Below are 19149 nucleotides of genomic sequence, written 5' to 3' on the forward strand. Positions count from 1 at the left end.
TTGTACAAAGTTTAAAATATTTTGTAGAAATCAAAAAGAAAAAATGTTTATGATAAGGTTTGTTTAAGCATCATTGGCGGCAGTTAAGATAACAATTTTTCTTTAGATGTTGCACACCAAAGAAAAATGAATGAAAAATTTCCATTCTCTCAAAAAACATTTTTTGTTAATTTTTATGTAGAATCTGAAAATTAATGGCTGGATACACTTATTTTCTACATCTGTATACTCATATTTTTAATAAAAGAATACATTTTTGTAAATAATTAATCAGGCTTAAAAATGCACAGGTAACCGACCAATTTAAGAAAGAAAAAAAAGGTTCATGAGAAAAGATCTTAAAGCAGAATAACATAAAACACAATATATTTACAGGATCCAAATTTATTTATTTTTTAAAACCAATTATTATAATCAGTAACAATAAAAAATATTAGTAGATAAGATAGCAATATTATATTCATAAATATTTTAAATAAGTTTGTATAATACAATACAAAATTTTTCATTTGCAAAATGTCAAATGAACTTAAATAAATAATTTAATTATAATTTTATTATATTTAATTTAGTTATAATAAATAATTTATTATAATTCTAAGTATATATACATTCAATTTTACAAGTTTTAAAATAAATTTCACAGGTAACTGGCCATTTGAGATTCAGCATTTTAAAATTTAAACATAATAAACATATTATCATTCATCAATTTATTAATTATATTAGCAATTTGTTATCTAAATTATAAGAAAAAACATACTGAGATCTATTTCTATACTATTTTCAATAAACCTACCAGAAAAAAACACTACATCAGTAGATCACTTGAGACTAAGCAAAACTAAACCTATAATCCTGTCATACACACCAACCACTAATAATAAACAAACTTAAATGCAATTCGCATAATAAATATCTTATTTTAATATTTACTAGCTGTAGGAAACTTATAAAAAATAAATAATAGTAATATAACTGAAACCAAAGTGAAATATTAATTAAAAATTGGTAGAAAAATTCTACCTAATGCCATGAAATATTATGATAAACCATCTTCCCTTCTCAGAAAAATAAACAAATTCAGTACCGTAGATACACCTCATTAAAAATATTCCATATTTATCAAATTATTCCACTTTGTGCAAAGGATGACTGAACACAAAAAATTCATCTTTTCTAACATAAAAAACTTTCTCTACTCAATCTTACTCCTAAAAATAAAAACTTAACGTTTTTGCAAGTTTAACAAACATAGGGAGTTTTTAACACATACTTTTTACAAATTATATTTCATTTTTGAATTGATCAATTCTACATATTCATACTAATTAACAAAGATAATAAAAAAGAATAAGATTTCTAGTTTAATTGTGAAAAAGGCATGATCTGAAATTTCTACAGTACACATTATATTTGAACTGGGATTTCCTTGATATAATATTTTATTGTTACTGATATATATTATATCTTTTATTAATTTTAGTTATGAATAAATAAAACTTATATCAAGGCATATTAGAAATTAAATATTTCACTTCAAGGTATAACTTTTTTCCTCTTTTAAAATGTTTTTGAACTCTCAATGACCATCAAGGCGGCCATTATTAATTTACGGATGATGGCTTAATATGCTTTAGGAAATAATCCCTTAAGCATCTAGTGTTTTGTGAAAACACTAACAAGTGTGCTTGTATATTTTAAGTCTTTTTTTTATACTATTCACTATATTTTTGGAACTTTATATTAATTATATAGTCATGTTATTGGAAGAGATTATTATTATCACAAGGTTTTTGAGAATTACAGCATTTATTAGAATTGGTTGACTATATCGATAACAATGGAGTGAATCATTATTTCCATATATTCATTATCAGACTGATATCATAGTCAGTAGTCTGGAGGTCCCTAATATATGCTCAAATTAAGTGGGAAAAAATAGGGGCACTAAGGAGATTACCAGAAGGTTTAGAAGGGTCAGTTGCTGGAAAAAGCAAGAGAAGATTCAATAAACCAGTAGGTATAAAGGAGATCAAGAATGAAGTGGAATTCTTGAAACAGTGTTATCAAGCAAAATTCAAAAGTTAAGAAGGAATTAAAAGAGTATGGACTTAAGACTGAAAAAAAGTTTGAGAATGTAAAGAGTATTGGAGAGGATAAGAGATGTATTGCCAGGAATGAGATAGCCACTCGGAGTGGTTGGAAAGGACAAAATTGTTAAGGTGTGTGCAGGAGAAGAGGAATTGCTTGGTTTACTATAGAACAGGGGGCCAACAGATTTGTATAGAAACATGGTGATTGTGTGGGGAATATTTTTGAGAAGGACATGGCTAAGGTGGGAATAGTGTATGAAGACTAGCTAGTAATAAAAGATTAAAATTTGGTCAAATATTGTAGAAGATTCTCATAGGGTGAGTATTCTTGGTGAGGAAATAGAATTGGAAGTTAAGAAGATCTTTGTAACTGTCGAACTCATCTAGTTGTCTCCCAGGAGTGATCTAGTAAGAGCGGTGTACAAAATTGAGGAATTAGGGGTGAAGGTGCTATTCGGAGTGAAAGATGACAGCGGTGGACTAACCTTAAGAAAATTCTTGAGTATTTAGGATGGAGGAAAGGGCGTAAATATAATTTATATCTTGGAGGGGAAGTACCTAGAAATGAATCCAATAGAGTTTTGGGTGTGACGTCAAAGTTGGTTACTGTAAGAGCAGATGATAGAACTTATACAGATCTTTTAAAGGACATGAAGAATGGCGTAGGGAATGATGTACCAGAAGTTTTTTCTCTGAGGAAGGAGTAGGTAACATTAAGATAATCTGTAAGGATAGGAAGGTAAACATGGAACGGTATTAAAGATATAGATGAGTTAACCTCAGATGAGATTAAAAGGAATAAGCAATCTTGGAGGAAGAAGAATGTTGGTGGTTATGAAAGTGGCGAGGTGGCGATCTCTGCCAAAAGCACAGTCTTTTCTAAAAAAAAAAGGTAGAATAAGGTTTGGATGGTGGCATGCAGGATAGTACCATGCAAGGATACTGAAAGGCCCTTCAGGTTTGGATTGTAGAACACACAACAGTGTGATATATGGGTCCCAAAAGGAAGAAAGCATGTTTTAAATGGAAATTTTAAAGATCAATGTATGAACCTTCAAGGTGTATGGAATGCAGAGATGGCCATCAAACATGGAATAAAAATTTTACAATTAAATGTCAGTCAAAATTACAATTAAATGTTGAGTAGCGAATCACAGATTACCTTACAGGCTACAGCAAGACAAATAGGAGGAGATATACTGCTTGTCAGTGAGCAAAATCATCAGGTGGACGGTGAGAGTGGAGAGTAGGTAATTGTGCAGTTGGGAAATACCCAATATGTAATAGTGGAAGAGGTTCTGGTTTCACCTGGGCAGAGGTTGGGAGATAAATGTTATACTTCCTAAAATGCTCCCATGGATGAATTTCAGAATACTATTGAGAATCTGGAGTGATTAGGAGATTGAGAAGGAGATTTAATGGTAAACTGCATGGACTGGGGAGGTTACTGCATGGATGGGAGGATACTAGAGGAATGATACTAGCAGAGATGGTGGCTTCTTTAGGAATGATTTACCTGAAAACTGGGGAGAATATGTTTGACAGAAGGGGTTCGACTTTGTCTTGGACTTAACATTCATTTCTGAGGATCTAGTAGAGGATACTGAAATAGGATGTTTTGGAAAAGAGATGCTCAGTAAACATAGATGCTTAAGAAATTGAAGTAGCAGATATGATTGCTGGGCATACAGGGAGGGTTAAATCCTGTAATCTTAGGGAAGGTTGATTTAAATGATTTTAAGATGGTCATCTTTCCAGATTGAAAACGAAAGATTTAATTGATCTAGACTGAATTCACAAATCATTTTTAATCATATAACATTTTAAAGAAGAAAGATATTGATAAGAAGAAAACAATTTATTGGAGAAATAGGGAAATAGAAGCATCAAGCCAGAGATACAGAAAGGTTAAAAGGATGTTATATAGAGGACAGCAAGGAGGTACTATTGCTGGAATGAATGAGGTATGGGATCAGCTAAAGGGGGAAAGAAGTGGTCTTCAAGATGGTATGCAGGGTTCCACAGGGTCAGTTCTGGGTCTGATGGGAACCTGGTGCATGATGGGGTTTTTGGGTCTCGACTGCTTGAGGGGGTGGAATTTGTCATATTTGCTGATGACCTTGCCTTGATTATAACAACCAGGGATGTTAAAAGTGTAGGAGCTAAGGTGAATTTAGCAACAGATTTAAATGGAGAGTGGCTCCATCAAAGTAGTTTGCAACTGGCCTCAGAGAAAACACTGGTGGTGCAAATGACAGGAAGAAGGCAGCTGGAAAGATTTCTGTTAGGATTGGTGATTTGGATATCCAGCCAGTCTTCAGGGGAAAAAACCTTGGTGTCTATTGATGAAGTGGTCAAGAAAGCAGGGAAAGTGACTTCGGCATGAGTCAATAGTTATCTCTGTAGTAGAAGAAGATCTGCATAAAAGCATGTATACTGCAGGTACAGAGATACAGTGAAACATACATTCTTTGATTGTTGGAGGTGGGAAATCTTAGACCATTAGGGGAGAAATTTCAATACCCTGAAACAGTAATGGAATACATTACTAGAAGTGATGCAGATTGGAAGATATGTGCCAGTTGGTTTTGTGCAGTTTTGTAAATCATGTCATATGAAGAATAGTGTTTAATATCAAATAGTATTATTAAATTGAATTGTATATATACAATGCATAGTGTGTGTGTATTAATATAATATATTAAACGAAAGGAGGTTGGACGATATTTGCCAGATGGCTTAGGATAGTTTTCATTCCAAGTTGTATGAAGAATAATTAATGTTTAAATGTATATTTGTCCTGTGCATTTAGTGTTACATGTATGTTATGTACAGTGTATACATTGGTGTTTAAATCTTATTAAAGCAGACATGTTGATAAATATGCGCTGCCTGTTTTAGGGTAGTTTTGCTTATTGGCGTATGAAGAATGATGTTTGACTGCACGTAATTTACTGGGTAGAAATAGGAAGATGATAGGATAGCCTGTGCAAGAAGGCAGTTGGAGGCCTTTAGGAGTTGTCACTATTGAGGTACACAGGACTCCTCAAACTATTTTAGGCAGCTGCAACAAGTGCAGCACGCACCTGAGTAATGCTGACAATGAGGGGATCAGGGCATGCTGTAATAAGAGAGAAGAGTTATGTACAGACATAAGGTGTTTAGTAGAGCTGTCCCTTTCTCCGACATAAACGAAAAGGTATTAACCCCTTGCAACTGAAAACGTTTTGATGTTCATTAAGAAAAAAAATGTAAATACATAATGATTTGAAAAAACTGTTGCTATTGTGATTATTTATATTTACTCTTTGGCTTAATTCTTCAACAATTTTATTAGCTGTTTTTCATAATTAAGAGTCAAGACGATACAGTAATGTTACAATTAGTAACACTAAGCTGCCTTCTGGCAAGCCAGATGGGATGAGGTAGAGGGCGGATGTTATATGCATGATCTCTTCCCAAATGTTATTGGTTTGCGGACAGTTCTTGGATATACCCTAATAAGTACGTGATGCAATTTCTTTCTGACACTTTTTGGGGCAGACTGTACAAATATGGCCTGGTAGACTCCGGAATGTGCCCACAATGTGGACAACTAGATGATCACTTACCATGTGTTTCAGCTATGTGCAAAATACAAGCTGATGCCAAGTCGGCATTAGATCTCCATACTTATTGGAGGAACCGGGTTGAATGGACGATTGTTGAAAATTTTATAACTTATCTTGCAAATGAAAGGATTTCTGACGGGGTTTAGTGTTCTGCTTGGGTTTTTTCGTTTTATGTTTTGTTGTTAAGTGTTAGTGTTGCTACTGTTATTGTGTTTTGGTGCTCTTGTTAGTTATTGTTTTATGTTTCATGTTGTATGCTGAACTCACTTTTGACTATTTTGAGAAGATAGTTCAGTTCCTTCACTACCGTGTAGTCCATTCAGTCTTGGCATGATGTGTTTTGTTTATGAGTTCATTATAGTTAGTAGTAACACCAATGGGAATACCATTGGTGGTGTTGGTGGATACCACCCATCGGTGGCATCCTGGCTGAGACTAGACTGAAAGATATCAATGCCAAGATATTAAAGATGACCTTCAGTAAAGCTCATAATTGCTAGGTACCACCCATAAGGGTGTTATGGCAACCGGAACCAGTCAATTACATCAATTACTAAATCAGTCAGTTTACATCAATTAATAAATAACGGTGATTAGTAAAAAAAACAAAATCTCGCAAAGGTATTAAAGTATTAGATTAAAGATTTTTATTTAGAATTTTAAAATTTAACTATTTAAATTTACTTCTTATCTTAATTTAAATTTGTTCATCTCATTTTGTCTGTCAGATTTTAAAATTACGATCAATTAAAAGTGAATCAATTCATAAAACAATAGTCACAGATATAATTAGATAATTATTGTTACTGTACTTTGATTAATGTTACTTTTAATATTAAGGATATCGGTTTATGAAATAAATGAATATTTTCTAAAATATAAAATGAATATAAAAAATAAGCGAACTGATATTGTTCTCATAAAATGTCCTTCCTACACATATATTAATATGTAGTACACAAACAAATTCATTTAATGAATTGACATAATTGACATTACCACATAATTGTGGCTTAGATGAGCAAATCAATTTGTGTCACAGTATGCTATCATATCATATACATTCCATATTGATCTGTGCCGCTTCTGATCTTTTATACAGGTTACAAAATAATATATATATATATATATTTTAATGTGCAAATAGACTAACATTTTTTTTTTTTAAATTTACAAATCAAATGATACAAGCCTACAGTAATCAAAGATTTAACCATCCCAGAGTAAGGCCTGTTTAAGCAGTTAATAGGTCATACACTGGGATGGTTAACAGGTCAAAAATCATTCACATGTTTAGACCAATATCAGTGACTAAGAGTCATCAGTGATATTGGCTTCATTCAAGATATCCACTGAAATAAAATAAAAATCCTCATGAGAAAAGAAAACTAAATTAATACAAGGAAGATTCCAACAAAAAATTCTGCCAGAGGAACCAATTGTTTCATTTGGAAATGATACTAAATCTCAACGAAAAGCAAACTAAAAGCAAAGATTTCAATCTGGAAAAGATAAATTGCTGTTTTTTCAACACAACCATTGGTAAACAACAATTAAATTTCTGACTAGTAACCTTTGTACAAAAAGTAAAATGAATCTGCTTCTTCACATCTCTTAAAATACCTCTTAACAGTATGTCTTAAAATTTAATTATTTCATGAAAGCTAATGATGTCTCATTAGTATGCAGCAACTACAAAATTAAACAGACCACTACAAGTGTAAATCATTCAAATTACATTTTAATTAACAGGTTCCTGCAAAATACCAAAATTAAATAATGCTGGATCTAATTTCACTATACACTTTTGCCTTTTTTTTTTAACAGCTAAAGATGCCATAAATATTTTAACTGTAATTACGAGAAGTAATAACTCATGAATTTATAGCACAGTAATGCATAAATAAACAAATCTAATGTTAAATAAACTAATCAATGGTAAATAAATTAGCAGAGAATACTACTAGGATCTAATTAGCTCCCTTGGCTCAACCATAATTCAATTACAGAGTAAGTGATTGAAAGGGTAGTAACGTGAGCTATTTTAAGCTATTTTAACTTAAAATATTTCATTGCAGATAGCAGTACAATTTACAGGCATATTTACTAGAAATTTATGTCCTGTATTATTAAACATGTCAATATTTACAAAATATGTAGTATTTTTATTTTTTTAAAATGTCTTCTCTTTCATCTTAATATTGAGTTAGAATTTTAAAAATATTAAAAACAACAATTACTAACTAAACCCAGAAATAGTGAAACAAAGGATTATCATTTCTGTGAAATTGGGAAATTGATAAATATTTCACAAGATGTAATGAAAATCAAAAGATAAATGTCTGTGTAGAATAAGCGCAAGTGAAAAGAAAATGGAAAATTTTGATAATCCAATACAAATATGTTCTTTAATCAACAAAATTTTTCAATTTCTTTACACTTTTACTTATTCTACTCGATATTTAAGTTTTTAAGTTTTGTTACATCAATGAAGTATCCATCAATCTCCCAATTTCTTGCCAATTAAAATTAATTATGTGTACAGTTATTGTTAGTAATTTATGTAAGATATTTTTTATTATGTAATAATATAATTAATATGTTATATTACAACTTAGCCCACCAGGTTGGTCTAATTGTAAACTCATCATTGCATATCACTAATTTAACAGAAGGTTCTAACATTCAAATCCTAATAAAAAGTCAGTTACTAGACAGTGGATACCAGTGTACTTGGTAGTTGGGGTTCAATTAACCATACAACTCAGGAATGGTCGGCCAGATTCTGTACAAGACTACACCTCATTTACATGTCATACATATCATCCTCATCTCATTGGGTCATTGGCGGTTTTTTTGTTCAATAATTTTAACAGATTGCAGACATACACACTAACAATAAGATAAATATTACAACTATACTTTTATACAGTATACTTGAAAAAATGAATACAGTATGATGAAAAAATATTTGACATATATAATGACAAATATTTTTTCATCTTTAAGGATAAAAAGTTAACTGAAAAATAAAAACTTCCTTCAATATTTCCATAGCTTATTTATATATAAATAAATGAAATACAACCTTACCAATAATTCATCCGCAGTCTTTTTTCTTGTACCTTCGGTCATTTGACCATCCTCAGGTAAAATTATTTTAAATTTATACCATCAATATTAAATTAAAGTAAATTTATAACTACAACCTTCTTACATAACAGACATAACTAATTTTACACTATTATGACCAGTTGTAATTTTAACATTTTATAAATTTACTTTTACATTATATAATTTTAATGATATAAATTGAACTTTGTCCTAACTAATCATGCTTGTAGATTTAAGTGTATCTCTACTGAGGAGTAAAGATTATTGTTTGTGAAAATTTAATTGTAGAAAGAAAAGCTGTAAAAATACTGCTGAGTAGAAGAGACCTGATCCACACTTTTGGGCTTTTCTTTTCTGAACTCTTAGAAATAGAAAAAAAGCAACTTAAGTAAATGTGGGAACTTTTCTTCTTCATTCTCATAATACATATATTATATGAATTACACATATATGTATGTATTATGCTACAATATAATACATACATAAAAGCAATAATAATAAGATATATTATTTGTCATAAAATCGTGTTTTCCCAAATTCATCAGAACTTTCCTGAGGATTTTATTGGATGTGGAAATAAAACCCAAAAGCCAAAACCGATGGAAATGTAAGTTACACCTACATACTACTACTATACTTGTAAGTATTTCTAAGTATTTCAATGAAAATACTTCCTTAGAAAAGATATTTAGATAAGTTAAAAATAAAAAATAAAAAAGCAAACTGGAAATCGGTTTTGTCTCTCGAAAAATATTGGGAGTTGGGTCCACACTCTTCTATTAATTCATTCAGACTACTGATAAAATCAAGAGCTATGAAATTTTTTCAGTTATTGACTGTAATGACTTCAGATAGTAAATTACAGTGACAAAGACAGTAGCAAAATATTAAAATATTCTAAATAAGTTTATTTATATTGCCATACAAAACTTGACACCCTCAATTAACATTTAAGTATGCTGAGAATTAATACCACAAAACATTTGTTACTGTAAATTAAGTACTTTATATTTTGTCTTTTAATTTTTTTGCATTTAGAAAGCAAAAATCGAAGTGAACAAATCAATCTACATTAGACAAGATAAATGTTGCAACAATACCAGATTGCGCCAATACGGCAATAGTATTTTTTTGTCCATCTAGAAGAGAGTGTACCTTATTCATTATCATTGTAATAGCTATACAAGTATGTTACATTTCAGTGGTGATGCTTGATTTTGTTTGCTTAAAAATATAAAAACATATTTGCTAATATACTCAAGAGTATATAGTCATTTAAGTGCCTTAAATCAATAAATAAGTTATTTTATATCCAATGCCCACAATAATTTACTCTTACAATATTGTGCTGTAATATAACCTGGAATTTTACAGAGATCTTTCACACATTCTTCAAGTTAATTGAAAAACATTTTTTAAAATGTTGGTACTGCAAACTGAATTTCACAGTAATTATTTTATAAAATTTTCTTCACGATGCACTACAAATGTACTCTACACAAACATATATCCATGCAAATATTTACATAACAATGCTGCTCCAGAGCATTTTTATTTCTTTTACATCAGGTTAATTAAAAAATGACTGAGCGGTTTTATACTGTAAGAACAAACAATAACGTGCCAATGAGTAATACATTATGACAGCACCATTTTCGGTATTAACAATGTAAATTAGTAAACTGTCATATACGAGCGTGCACTAACAGAGAAAAAAATCATTAACAATTTTTTGGTAAAATTTCTTTCCACCAATTATCAGGATAGTGGTACTTCTGTATTTCAATACCTTCTCTTGGAACCGGTAAAACATAACCACCAAATTCACGTAACGGTAAAGGGGGTTTGACTAAACGAGGTGGAAAACAATTTAATGAAGGTAATGACTCACAGTCCGGTGGTAGAACACGACGTTTCCATCCCACACGACGCAACATTCCAATCTGTAAACATAACACAAATAGTATTGTTTTTCACTCATTTAAGAAACTTCCACAAAAAAAATCTATTAACTGGTGCAAAAGCAGACAAATTATAAGAAAATGAATCAATAAAACTAAGAAAAAATTCACATGGAAGATAAGTTCTGAGTAATTGGTAAAGATCTCAATTTTTTCTAAAAAAAAATCTAAGAAAAATATACTTAAGCTAACTGCAGTAGTTCTAAATTAAAGACAAATTGTTGTAAAATGAAATTTTGATTAAAAAATGTAATATGTCAAATTGGAAAAAAACAAAATATGTATTTTGATTTCAACAATAATTTAAAACATAACAGCTATTTTGATGCACACTACCGTCCACAGAAGTTTTGTATGGAATACTTTAGTATTCTGTGAAAATCCTTAATCCTGCAACAATATTATTCTGTACGCAACATCTAAGGAAAGTACTGTTTATCGAAACAGCTTAAAGTTTTTTAGTAGAGCCTTCTTTATTTGTAATAGTTCACATTTAGTACTTTTCAGTGACCATAAGACAATGCTTTTTTTATCTTTTCATTATAAAAAAAAAACCTACTAATTTAATGAGGACACTTTTGTGATTCACTTATCTAACAGATATTAGATGGAGTGGACACTTTTCCTTTTGATTTTTTGCATATGCCCTGAACATAAAGTACGATAGATTAGAGAATGCACCAATTTTTCTAGTTTTCTTTGGTCTAGTTAGCATTTGCTTTAGCCCATAATTTTTTTTCAAATTAAAAGTATTTAGAGTTTCTTTTAAGCTGACTAGTAAACTTCCTTTCCAATGTAAAGTAATATATATATATTAGGTAGATGTTACATGTGCATTTTTTCTGGTACCTACAAACTCTTGATTTAATTTTAGGGTCAGTTTTTCACTTTGTTTCAATAATAATCACTTCAAGATCAGTTATTTTTCTATAACTAAAATTGTCCTTTCTCTGAGATAAAAAGAATCTGTGTCTAAATCAGTATTCACAGTAAATAAACAAGCAGCACACTTAAAAATTATTTGAACTACTATATTATGAAAGAAAAATAATTTTTCAATGTTCTTTTTTATATTCTTCAACAAATATTTTGTCAAAATAAAAAATAAAAAGTTTAAATATTTGATTTTGTAAAATTAAAAAAACAAATTTCATCTTCTTTATTTTCAACTTTTTTTTTAAATTTAAATGTATTGATTTATTAATAATTATTAATCTCGGATTGTAAAAAAAAATACAATAAATAATAATTCAATAATAAAAAAATAAATAAAAAATATCAGTAGTTATTAATGAAATAAAATTTTATGTATTTTTCATTTTTTAAATGTATATTTAATAGACATACAAGGAAATCATGTAGTGTCCATATGAGATTTTTTTATTACAAAATGTAGCCTCCGTTTGAAACGTGCACCAAGGATTTCATAGCGTTCTACGATAAATTTTTTATTTCCTGTAAGTGTAAAACCTGCCAAAATTCACTTATGGATGTTAAAACTGTTTGGTAAAAAGTTTATTAACTGTACAAAATGTTATGAGTTTAAAGAAAAATGTTATGGGGTTTAAATCTGGGAGAATAAATGTCAGCGATTTTCACCGTAGCGAAAGAGCAGTGGAGTTTGGACTTACGCATTACAAAATCACATTAATGCTGGATATTTACTGAAATTTGTAATTCGAGTATGGGCATTGTCCATTCTATTATATGTGATAAGTTGAATTATCACAAAATCTGTTCGAGGTGGGTTTCAAATAGTCGACTAAAAATCTCAAAGACATCCTAATTTACATGTTTACAGAACTTAAACAACGATTTTTAGAAGAATGTCGTGCTTTTTTAGATCAAATAAAAACTAGTGATAAAACTCAGATTCATCATTTTGAACATCCAAACGTCAGAGTACAGAATAAAAACATTCAAATTCACCGGCCATGAAAAAAAACCTACGCGTCAAGACGATAATAAAATGATGCTAACGGTGTTTTAGGATTATTAAGACCAATTTATTGTAACTATTTTAAAGAACAATGTAAAATCAACAGCGAGCACAATTCTTACACGCTAGAAAATAAGATGAAACCCGCAATAAGGAAGAAACTTTCAGCTTCTCTTTCAAAAGGAGTAATTCTTCTGCACGATAACACCCGCTCCCGTTCTAACAGAAACATGGACAGGCAGGCTAAAGAAGATCTATTACTATGAACTGAACCTGGCCCAGCCTGGAACCCACCGAGGAAGATAGCGAGAGTGAAGATGAATTTCCCAACCCTTTAACCCTTGTTTCATCAACCACCCTAATTTCCTAACTCTAACAATTTAGGTTTTTTTTATCAGCACATAAGACTGCCTACAGTGTTAAGACTGCATTGCATCTTCTAACAACTGGGTCCCATCAGGCGCATTCCCGCTAGGCCTAAAGACGCTACCACAGACAGGACTTCAGACGGAAGGGGGAATCGTGCCGGGAGAAAGACGCAAATTTGCAGTTTTTCTCCCAAGGACGGCCCGAAAAGAAGTTTTCAATCTGGTCTGAAGGATCGGAACGTAATCCAAAATTCCGTTCATAAACTAAACCAATAAATAAAAGATAAAGATAAGCAAATATCCGCCCGATAATAAGAAAGACCCAGCATCAAGGTACTGTTGTCTAGGTTATGAGATGAGTAGAAGAATACATAAATCTCCCGCTATCCTTGCTTTCTGTTCCGTTCCGTTCCGCTCAGAAAACACGAGAAGCTATTTCAAAGTCGGGTCAGGAGGTTGCCGCATTCACCTTACAGTTTCAATCTTGCGCTTCAGATTTTTTTTTGGTTCTCTGAAATTTTTAAATGGCACCGAGTTCGGGCAGCAATTCCCGAGTCAATGCGTCAGACACCGATACCTTCTTACTAAAGAAAATAATAAAACTCGTGGAAAGACGGAGCTATTGCGTATATGTAGCCAATGATTACGTTGAAAGGTAGCGTTAGTTTTATTGATAATAGATAAATAATCATTTTTCTACAGTCATTTGTTTCTGTAATTACAATTAAGAAATAAAATGTTTTTTTTTAATTCCCTCGTGTTGACAAAGACACGAGGGTTTGAATAACCCTCGTCATTTAATAATTATTAAACGACCCTCATGTAAACAAGAATCGTTATTTACATTATAAAAGTAAATCACAAGGTGTAGTATTGTATTGTGTAGAATTATATGACAAAATAATGATTGTATGTGTGACAAATGAAGCAAAAGGATTAATACATATTTACATATTACATATACAGTTCGTATCAAGAAGTATGATGCTACTCTACTTACTTATTTTTATAAAATTTCAGAAAAACTTATGCCTACAATAGTTTTTTTTTTTTTTTTTTAATAAAATGTTAAAAAACAATAAGTAAAATGTTAATGTAAACAACGAACTGTTTAGAGTATACAATACATAGGCTTACCATACGTCCAGGATTATCCTGGACAGTCCTGGTTTTTTTTAGTGCTGCCCGGGGTTGCAAAAACGTCCGAGGTTTGAGAATTTTATGACTGGGGAGGAAGTTTTTTTAATTTTATACCTATTATGTTCGACGTCGCGTTGTTATACATTCTTTTACGACCTTGCAGCAAGCGCTGACTTCGATTTCGACGAAAGCGGTGGCACCGGTTCGTCAAAACTTTTTACTTAGTCATTTCGCAACACAACAGGGACAATGTATTTATGTTGTTTTCGTGTATGAAGTAACTCGTCTACACGTTTTTGATCATTTGACTCTACTCGTTTTTTTTCTCACCGCTTGGCAACGGGCAAAAGAAAATGTGTTTTAAATGTTAACCTGCAACAGGCATATAATTTTTTTTTAAATCGTGTAATGATAGTAACAATAAACGTGTTTATTGCACATTATATACTGGCATATTCTGAATTAATTTGTCAACTTCAGGAAAGAAAAGCCCACAAATTTATAAAATATTTCGCCAAAAAATTGCTATGCACTCTAAAAGAAAATAATGATGTTCAGGAAGAAAATTTTTTCTCAAGCGTAAACACTTTTTATAATTCTAGTATCTAATACTTTGAAGAACCAGTTTTGATAAAATTAGTAAGTTTCAGTGGATAAATTTACGAACTGAAATTGCCTTGTCTGATTTAGAAGAGAGTGCACAAGTCTATAAACATTGATGACCTTTTTGATGAACGTACACTGTTGAATCCTGTAATTCAAAACTAAAGGGTAGGTTGTGGTTCAAGTTCTGAAAAAGTACCCGATACAATTGAAGACGAGTGGAAAGCAATTTTTAAAGTGTTTCAAAAGATTGATATTTCATGTTGCTATATTTCTATAATGGTCGAGCTTGCGATGTCTTTGCTTAGAACATCTGCTCTAGTTCAGAGTTTTTTCAATTACGAGGAACATTTGGTCTGCAGAAAAGTGTAGACTTTCAGTATCTACAGTTAAACATCTGCTAAATGTTAAAATTTAATTTAGAACTTTCTTGTTGTGAATTTTAAAACATAATTAAAACAAACAAAACATTTCTGAAAAAATCACGTCTAGTGAAAAATACAACTGAATAAATAAAGTTTAATATTTCAGTAAACTGTTAAGACTTTTAAGTAATTTCAAAAATATGTCCTAGGTTGCACCCAAAAAAATATGGTAAGCCTAACAATACAACTGATTATACTGTTGTTAGTTCAATTTTTCCCGCTACATGGTAGCTCTTCATTCAAAATATAAATGTAAGCACATACATCAAAACAACACACCGTGTTTTTTTATTGGAGAGATATCAGCTACTTTTTTCCTGTTTAGCCTCCGGTAATTACCGTTCACATAATACTTCAGAGGATGAATGAAGATGATATATACGACTGTAAATGAAGCGTAGTCTTGTACAGTCTCAGTTCGACCGTTCCTGAGATGTGTGGTTAATTGAAACCCAAACACCAAAGAACACCGGTATCCACGATCTAGTATTCAAATCCGTGTAAAAATAACTGACTACTAGGACTTGAAAGCTGGAACCCTCGACTTCCAAATCAGCTGATTTCGGAAGACGAGTTCACCACTAGACATCCCAGTGTAAACTGACTACTAGGACTTGAAAGCTGGAACCCTCGACTTCCAAATCAGCTGATTTCGGAAGACGAGTTCACCACTAGACCATCCCGGTGGGTTAGAGATCACCTACTAAAGCTGATTTATCTAACGCATCTACAGTAACCAAATAATTTCGTATGGTTTCTATTTATTTAAATTGAGCTGAAAGACAACTATTTTTTTCTTTTTGAAGTAGGTAGATATTAAGAATAGTTAGAATGTTGTTTCGATAATAATTATTATATTTTTATACAAGTAGCTTTTAATAGACCTCACCTGAAAAAGTTTGATCGCATATTTATCGTTAAAACATTTTTACCACCACTAATTTATTGAAATTGAGTGGAAACTTCAACTTTTTGAAAATGTAATTAGTGTGTACGATTTTTTGTTTAATCGACTTCTTTTCGATTTTAGAATGACTTTTTAAAAAAACCGCTATTTAATTTTTTTTTTCGAAGGGAGAGTTTTTTAACATTTATCAGGGTAAGTAGTAAATTATATTATTATCTACAACAATTATTACCAAGGTTATTTATTCAAATTGAGTTGAAAAAATATTTTTTATTAGTTTTTTTGTAGACATAATTAATGAAGATGGATAATCAGTACTTTTTTTTATAATGTTTGAATCTTTACAATTTTTTTTTTTTTTTTGGCTTGTTATTGCCACATAAGTTTGAAATTTGTGCGTGGAATAAAAAAATGGAATTTTGTAGCGTATGAAAAATGTTCTGTCTGACCAAGATTCGGATCGGGGACCTACGGATGAAAGATCGAGACGCTACCAATCCGTCACGGAGATCAGCTACTATCGACAATTAATAATGCATTCTCTTATTTTTTTTTTAGAAGTAACTTATGAGACTGGAATAATACCATGAGATTTTTAATGTTATATTTACTTTATTTTTACAAAGTACTATAGCTTAGTTTTTTTTAAAATAAAATATGACAAATGAGATTCGGCGTACAGTGTATAAAGTTTATTCGATAGGAGACGAGATCAAAACTACATAATGAAACTGAAGCCTTCAAATTGTTACTCGGTATAAAAATCTATTTTGAAGTATACAATGCATTAATAAAGTATGGAAATTCTTAAGTAACTACTGAGAAACAAAACAAAGCTGAAACTAAACAAACGTTCCTACCAGAAACGATGTATTTTTTTGGTATTAGACCACCACAGCCCAAGCCCCTAAGGAATCCACATGAAGAAGGAAACTCAAAAATGGAAAGGTTAGTATTCAAAAAAACGTTTTAAAGAGCATTGAAAAACAACAGTTTTGGGGTAAAAACATCGAGCTACGACAATTCTAACCAAACTGGCGACCTTTTAATACTTTTCACAGCTCGTCTCAAAAATTACCTCCTCCAGAAAAAAGTATGTACGAAGTGTGTGAGAAAAGTAATAAGATTGGTAACATTGCGAGCGATCTGGCAACGCTGTGTCTACCGGTCTGTGCTAGACCGGTTTGTTCATCCCTTCCACATGCTCAGTACGAGTTTCAACTCCGTTCAGCGAACACATTATTTTTGACAGCGCCATCAGTGAAGTAGTGTTTTTGTTGTTTGTAACGAAATAGGGCATCGGAATTTAGAGCAATGTTGTGCAATCAAGTTTTATGTTAAACTTGGGGAATCCGAGTGTGACCTTTGAAAAGTTGAAAGAGGCCTCTGGGGAACATTGCTTATCAAGAGCACAAGTTTTCCGCAGGCACAATAATTTTTGGAAAGCCGAGAACACGCTGAAGATCAAACTCGCTCAGGGAGACCATCAACTTCAAAACTGACGAAAACGTCGAGCGTGTGAGAGTTCTTGTGAGATCAGACCGTCGTTTAAAGATAAGGATGAGTGAACAGTTAAATTTAAACACTTTTACCGTACATCAAATTTTGACAAACGATTTGGGCATGCGAAAGGTTTGTGCGAAATTGGTGCCGAAAAACTTCACAACGGAACAGAAGAATAATCGAAGAAACGTGTGCGTTGATCTTCTTGAGAGGTATGACAACGACCAAGAATTCTTGAATCGTGTGATCACAGGTGATGAATCCTGGATATTTGAGTACGATCCTGAAACAAAGCGGCAAAGCGAAGATTGGCACACTCCGTCATCTCCTCGACCGAAAAAATTTCGAATGAGCAAATCAAAGATCAAAACCGTGCTGATTTGCTTTTTTGACAGTAGGGATATCGTGCGTAAAGAATTTGTTCCTCCAGGACAAACTGTCAACCAAGTGTTTTACAAAGGTGTCCTTGAAAGGCTCAGGAAGAGAGTGATTCGCGTGAGACCAGACATTGCAGACAAGTGGATGCTTCATCATGACAATGCCCCGTGTCACACGGCCATTTCCATCAGTCAATTTTTGACCTCGAAACGCATTCCTACGGTTCCTCAACTCCCCTATTCACCTGATTTGAGTCCTTGTGACTTTTTCCTTTTCCCGAAATTGAAACGTGTCTTAAAAGGACGTCGTTTTCGAACTCTGGAGAACATTCAAAGACTGACCGACCGGTTAAAAGCCCTACCAGTTGAAGCCTTCCAGCACTGCTACCAGGAGAGAAAACTACGACTCCGCCGGTGTACAGCTGCGCTGCCCAAGGGCACTTTGAAGGGGATAATATTGTTGTTTGAATAAAATAAAAACTTTGGTAAGTAAAGAGTCAGTCTCATTACTTTTCTCAGACCTCGTATATCCAATGCTTCATCTCAAAACATTATATTTATTGGTATGACATCATCACACCTCCAAATTTCTATAAAAAGGTAAATAAAAAATTTGAAATTGATAGAATAGTATTTTGGTACTATTGTAAAAGGCACTGAAAGGGGTGAAATTTGAAAAAACTTCAGGCTACAATCCTAAACAAAATTGTGGCCATTTAATATTTTTTCACAGCTTCAAAAGTAGCCTACGGTAAACTCGTAAGTAACGATCTCACCTATATCGTTTTGATACAGTAACATTTGTTTTTGTTTTATCATTACTTAAAAAGTGTTGTAGATCACTTTTAAAACTAGCTGTGAAAATCATTAATGTCCAGCATTTTGGTTAGTATGATCGAAACCAGATGTTTTATATCAAAATTTATTTTTCTCCATTCCCTTTAAAATTTCAAGCCTTTTCATTTAAATTCTTTTCTATTTAATCCATGAGGCTCGAGGGTGTGGTGGACTCATACCTAAAGATAGATCGTTTTGAATTAGGAGCATCTGTTAAAGATTTCTATGTTTTACGCACATGTTTTTGCCATATTATTTCAATTTGTCA

At 31.8% G+C, this 19149-nt stretch overlaps 1 protein-coding gene across 1 annotated transcript in view; it reads right to left on the reverse strand.

Moving 5' to 3' along the window:
- Nucleotides 1-474: 474 nt before the first annotated feature.
- LOC142331784 (uncharacterized) overlaps nt 475-19149 on the reverse strand; it is a 53571-nt gene continuing 34896 nt past the window's right edge. Inside the window, exon 5 of the mRNA XM_075377883.1 lies at nt 475-10764. Coding sequence (XP_075233998.1) covers nt 10543-10764 — 222 coding nt within the window. The 3' untranslated portion in view covers nt 475-10542. The remainder of the gene's footprint in view (nt 10765-19149) is intronic.

The sequence above is a fragment of the Lycorma delicatula genome, chromosome 10 (assembly GCF_047948215.1).
Source record: "Lycorma delicatula isolate Av1 chromosome 10, ASM4794821v1, whole genome shotgun sequence".
In the NCBI taxonomy this organism is placed as follows: Eukaryota; Metazoa; Arthropoda; class Insecta; order Hemiptera; family Fulgoridae; genus Lycorma; species Lycorma delicatula.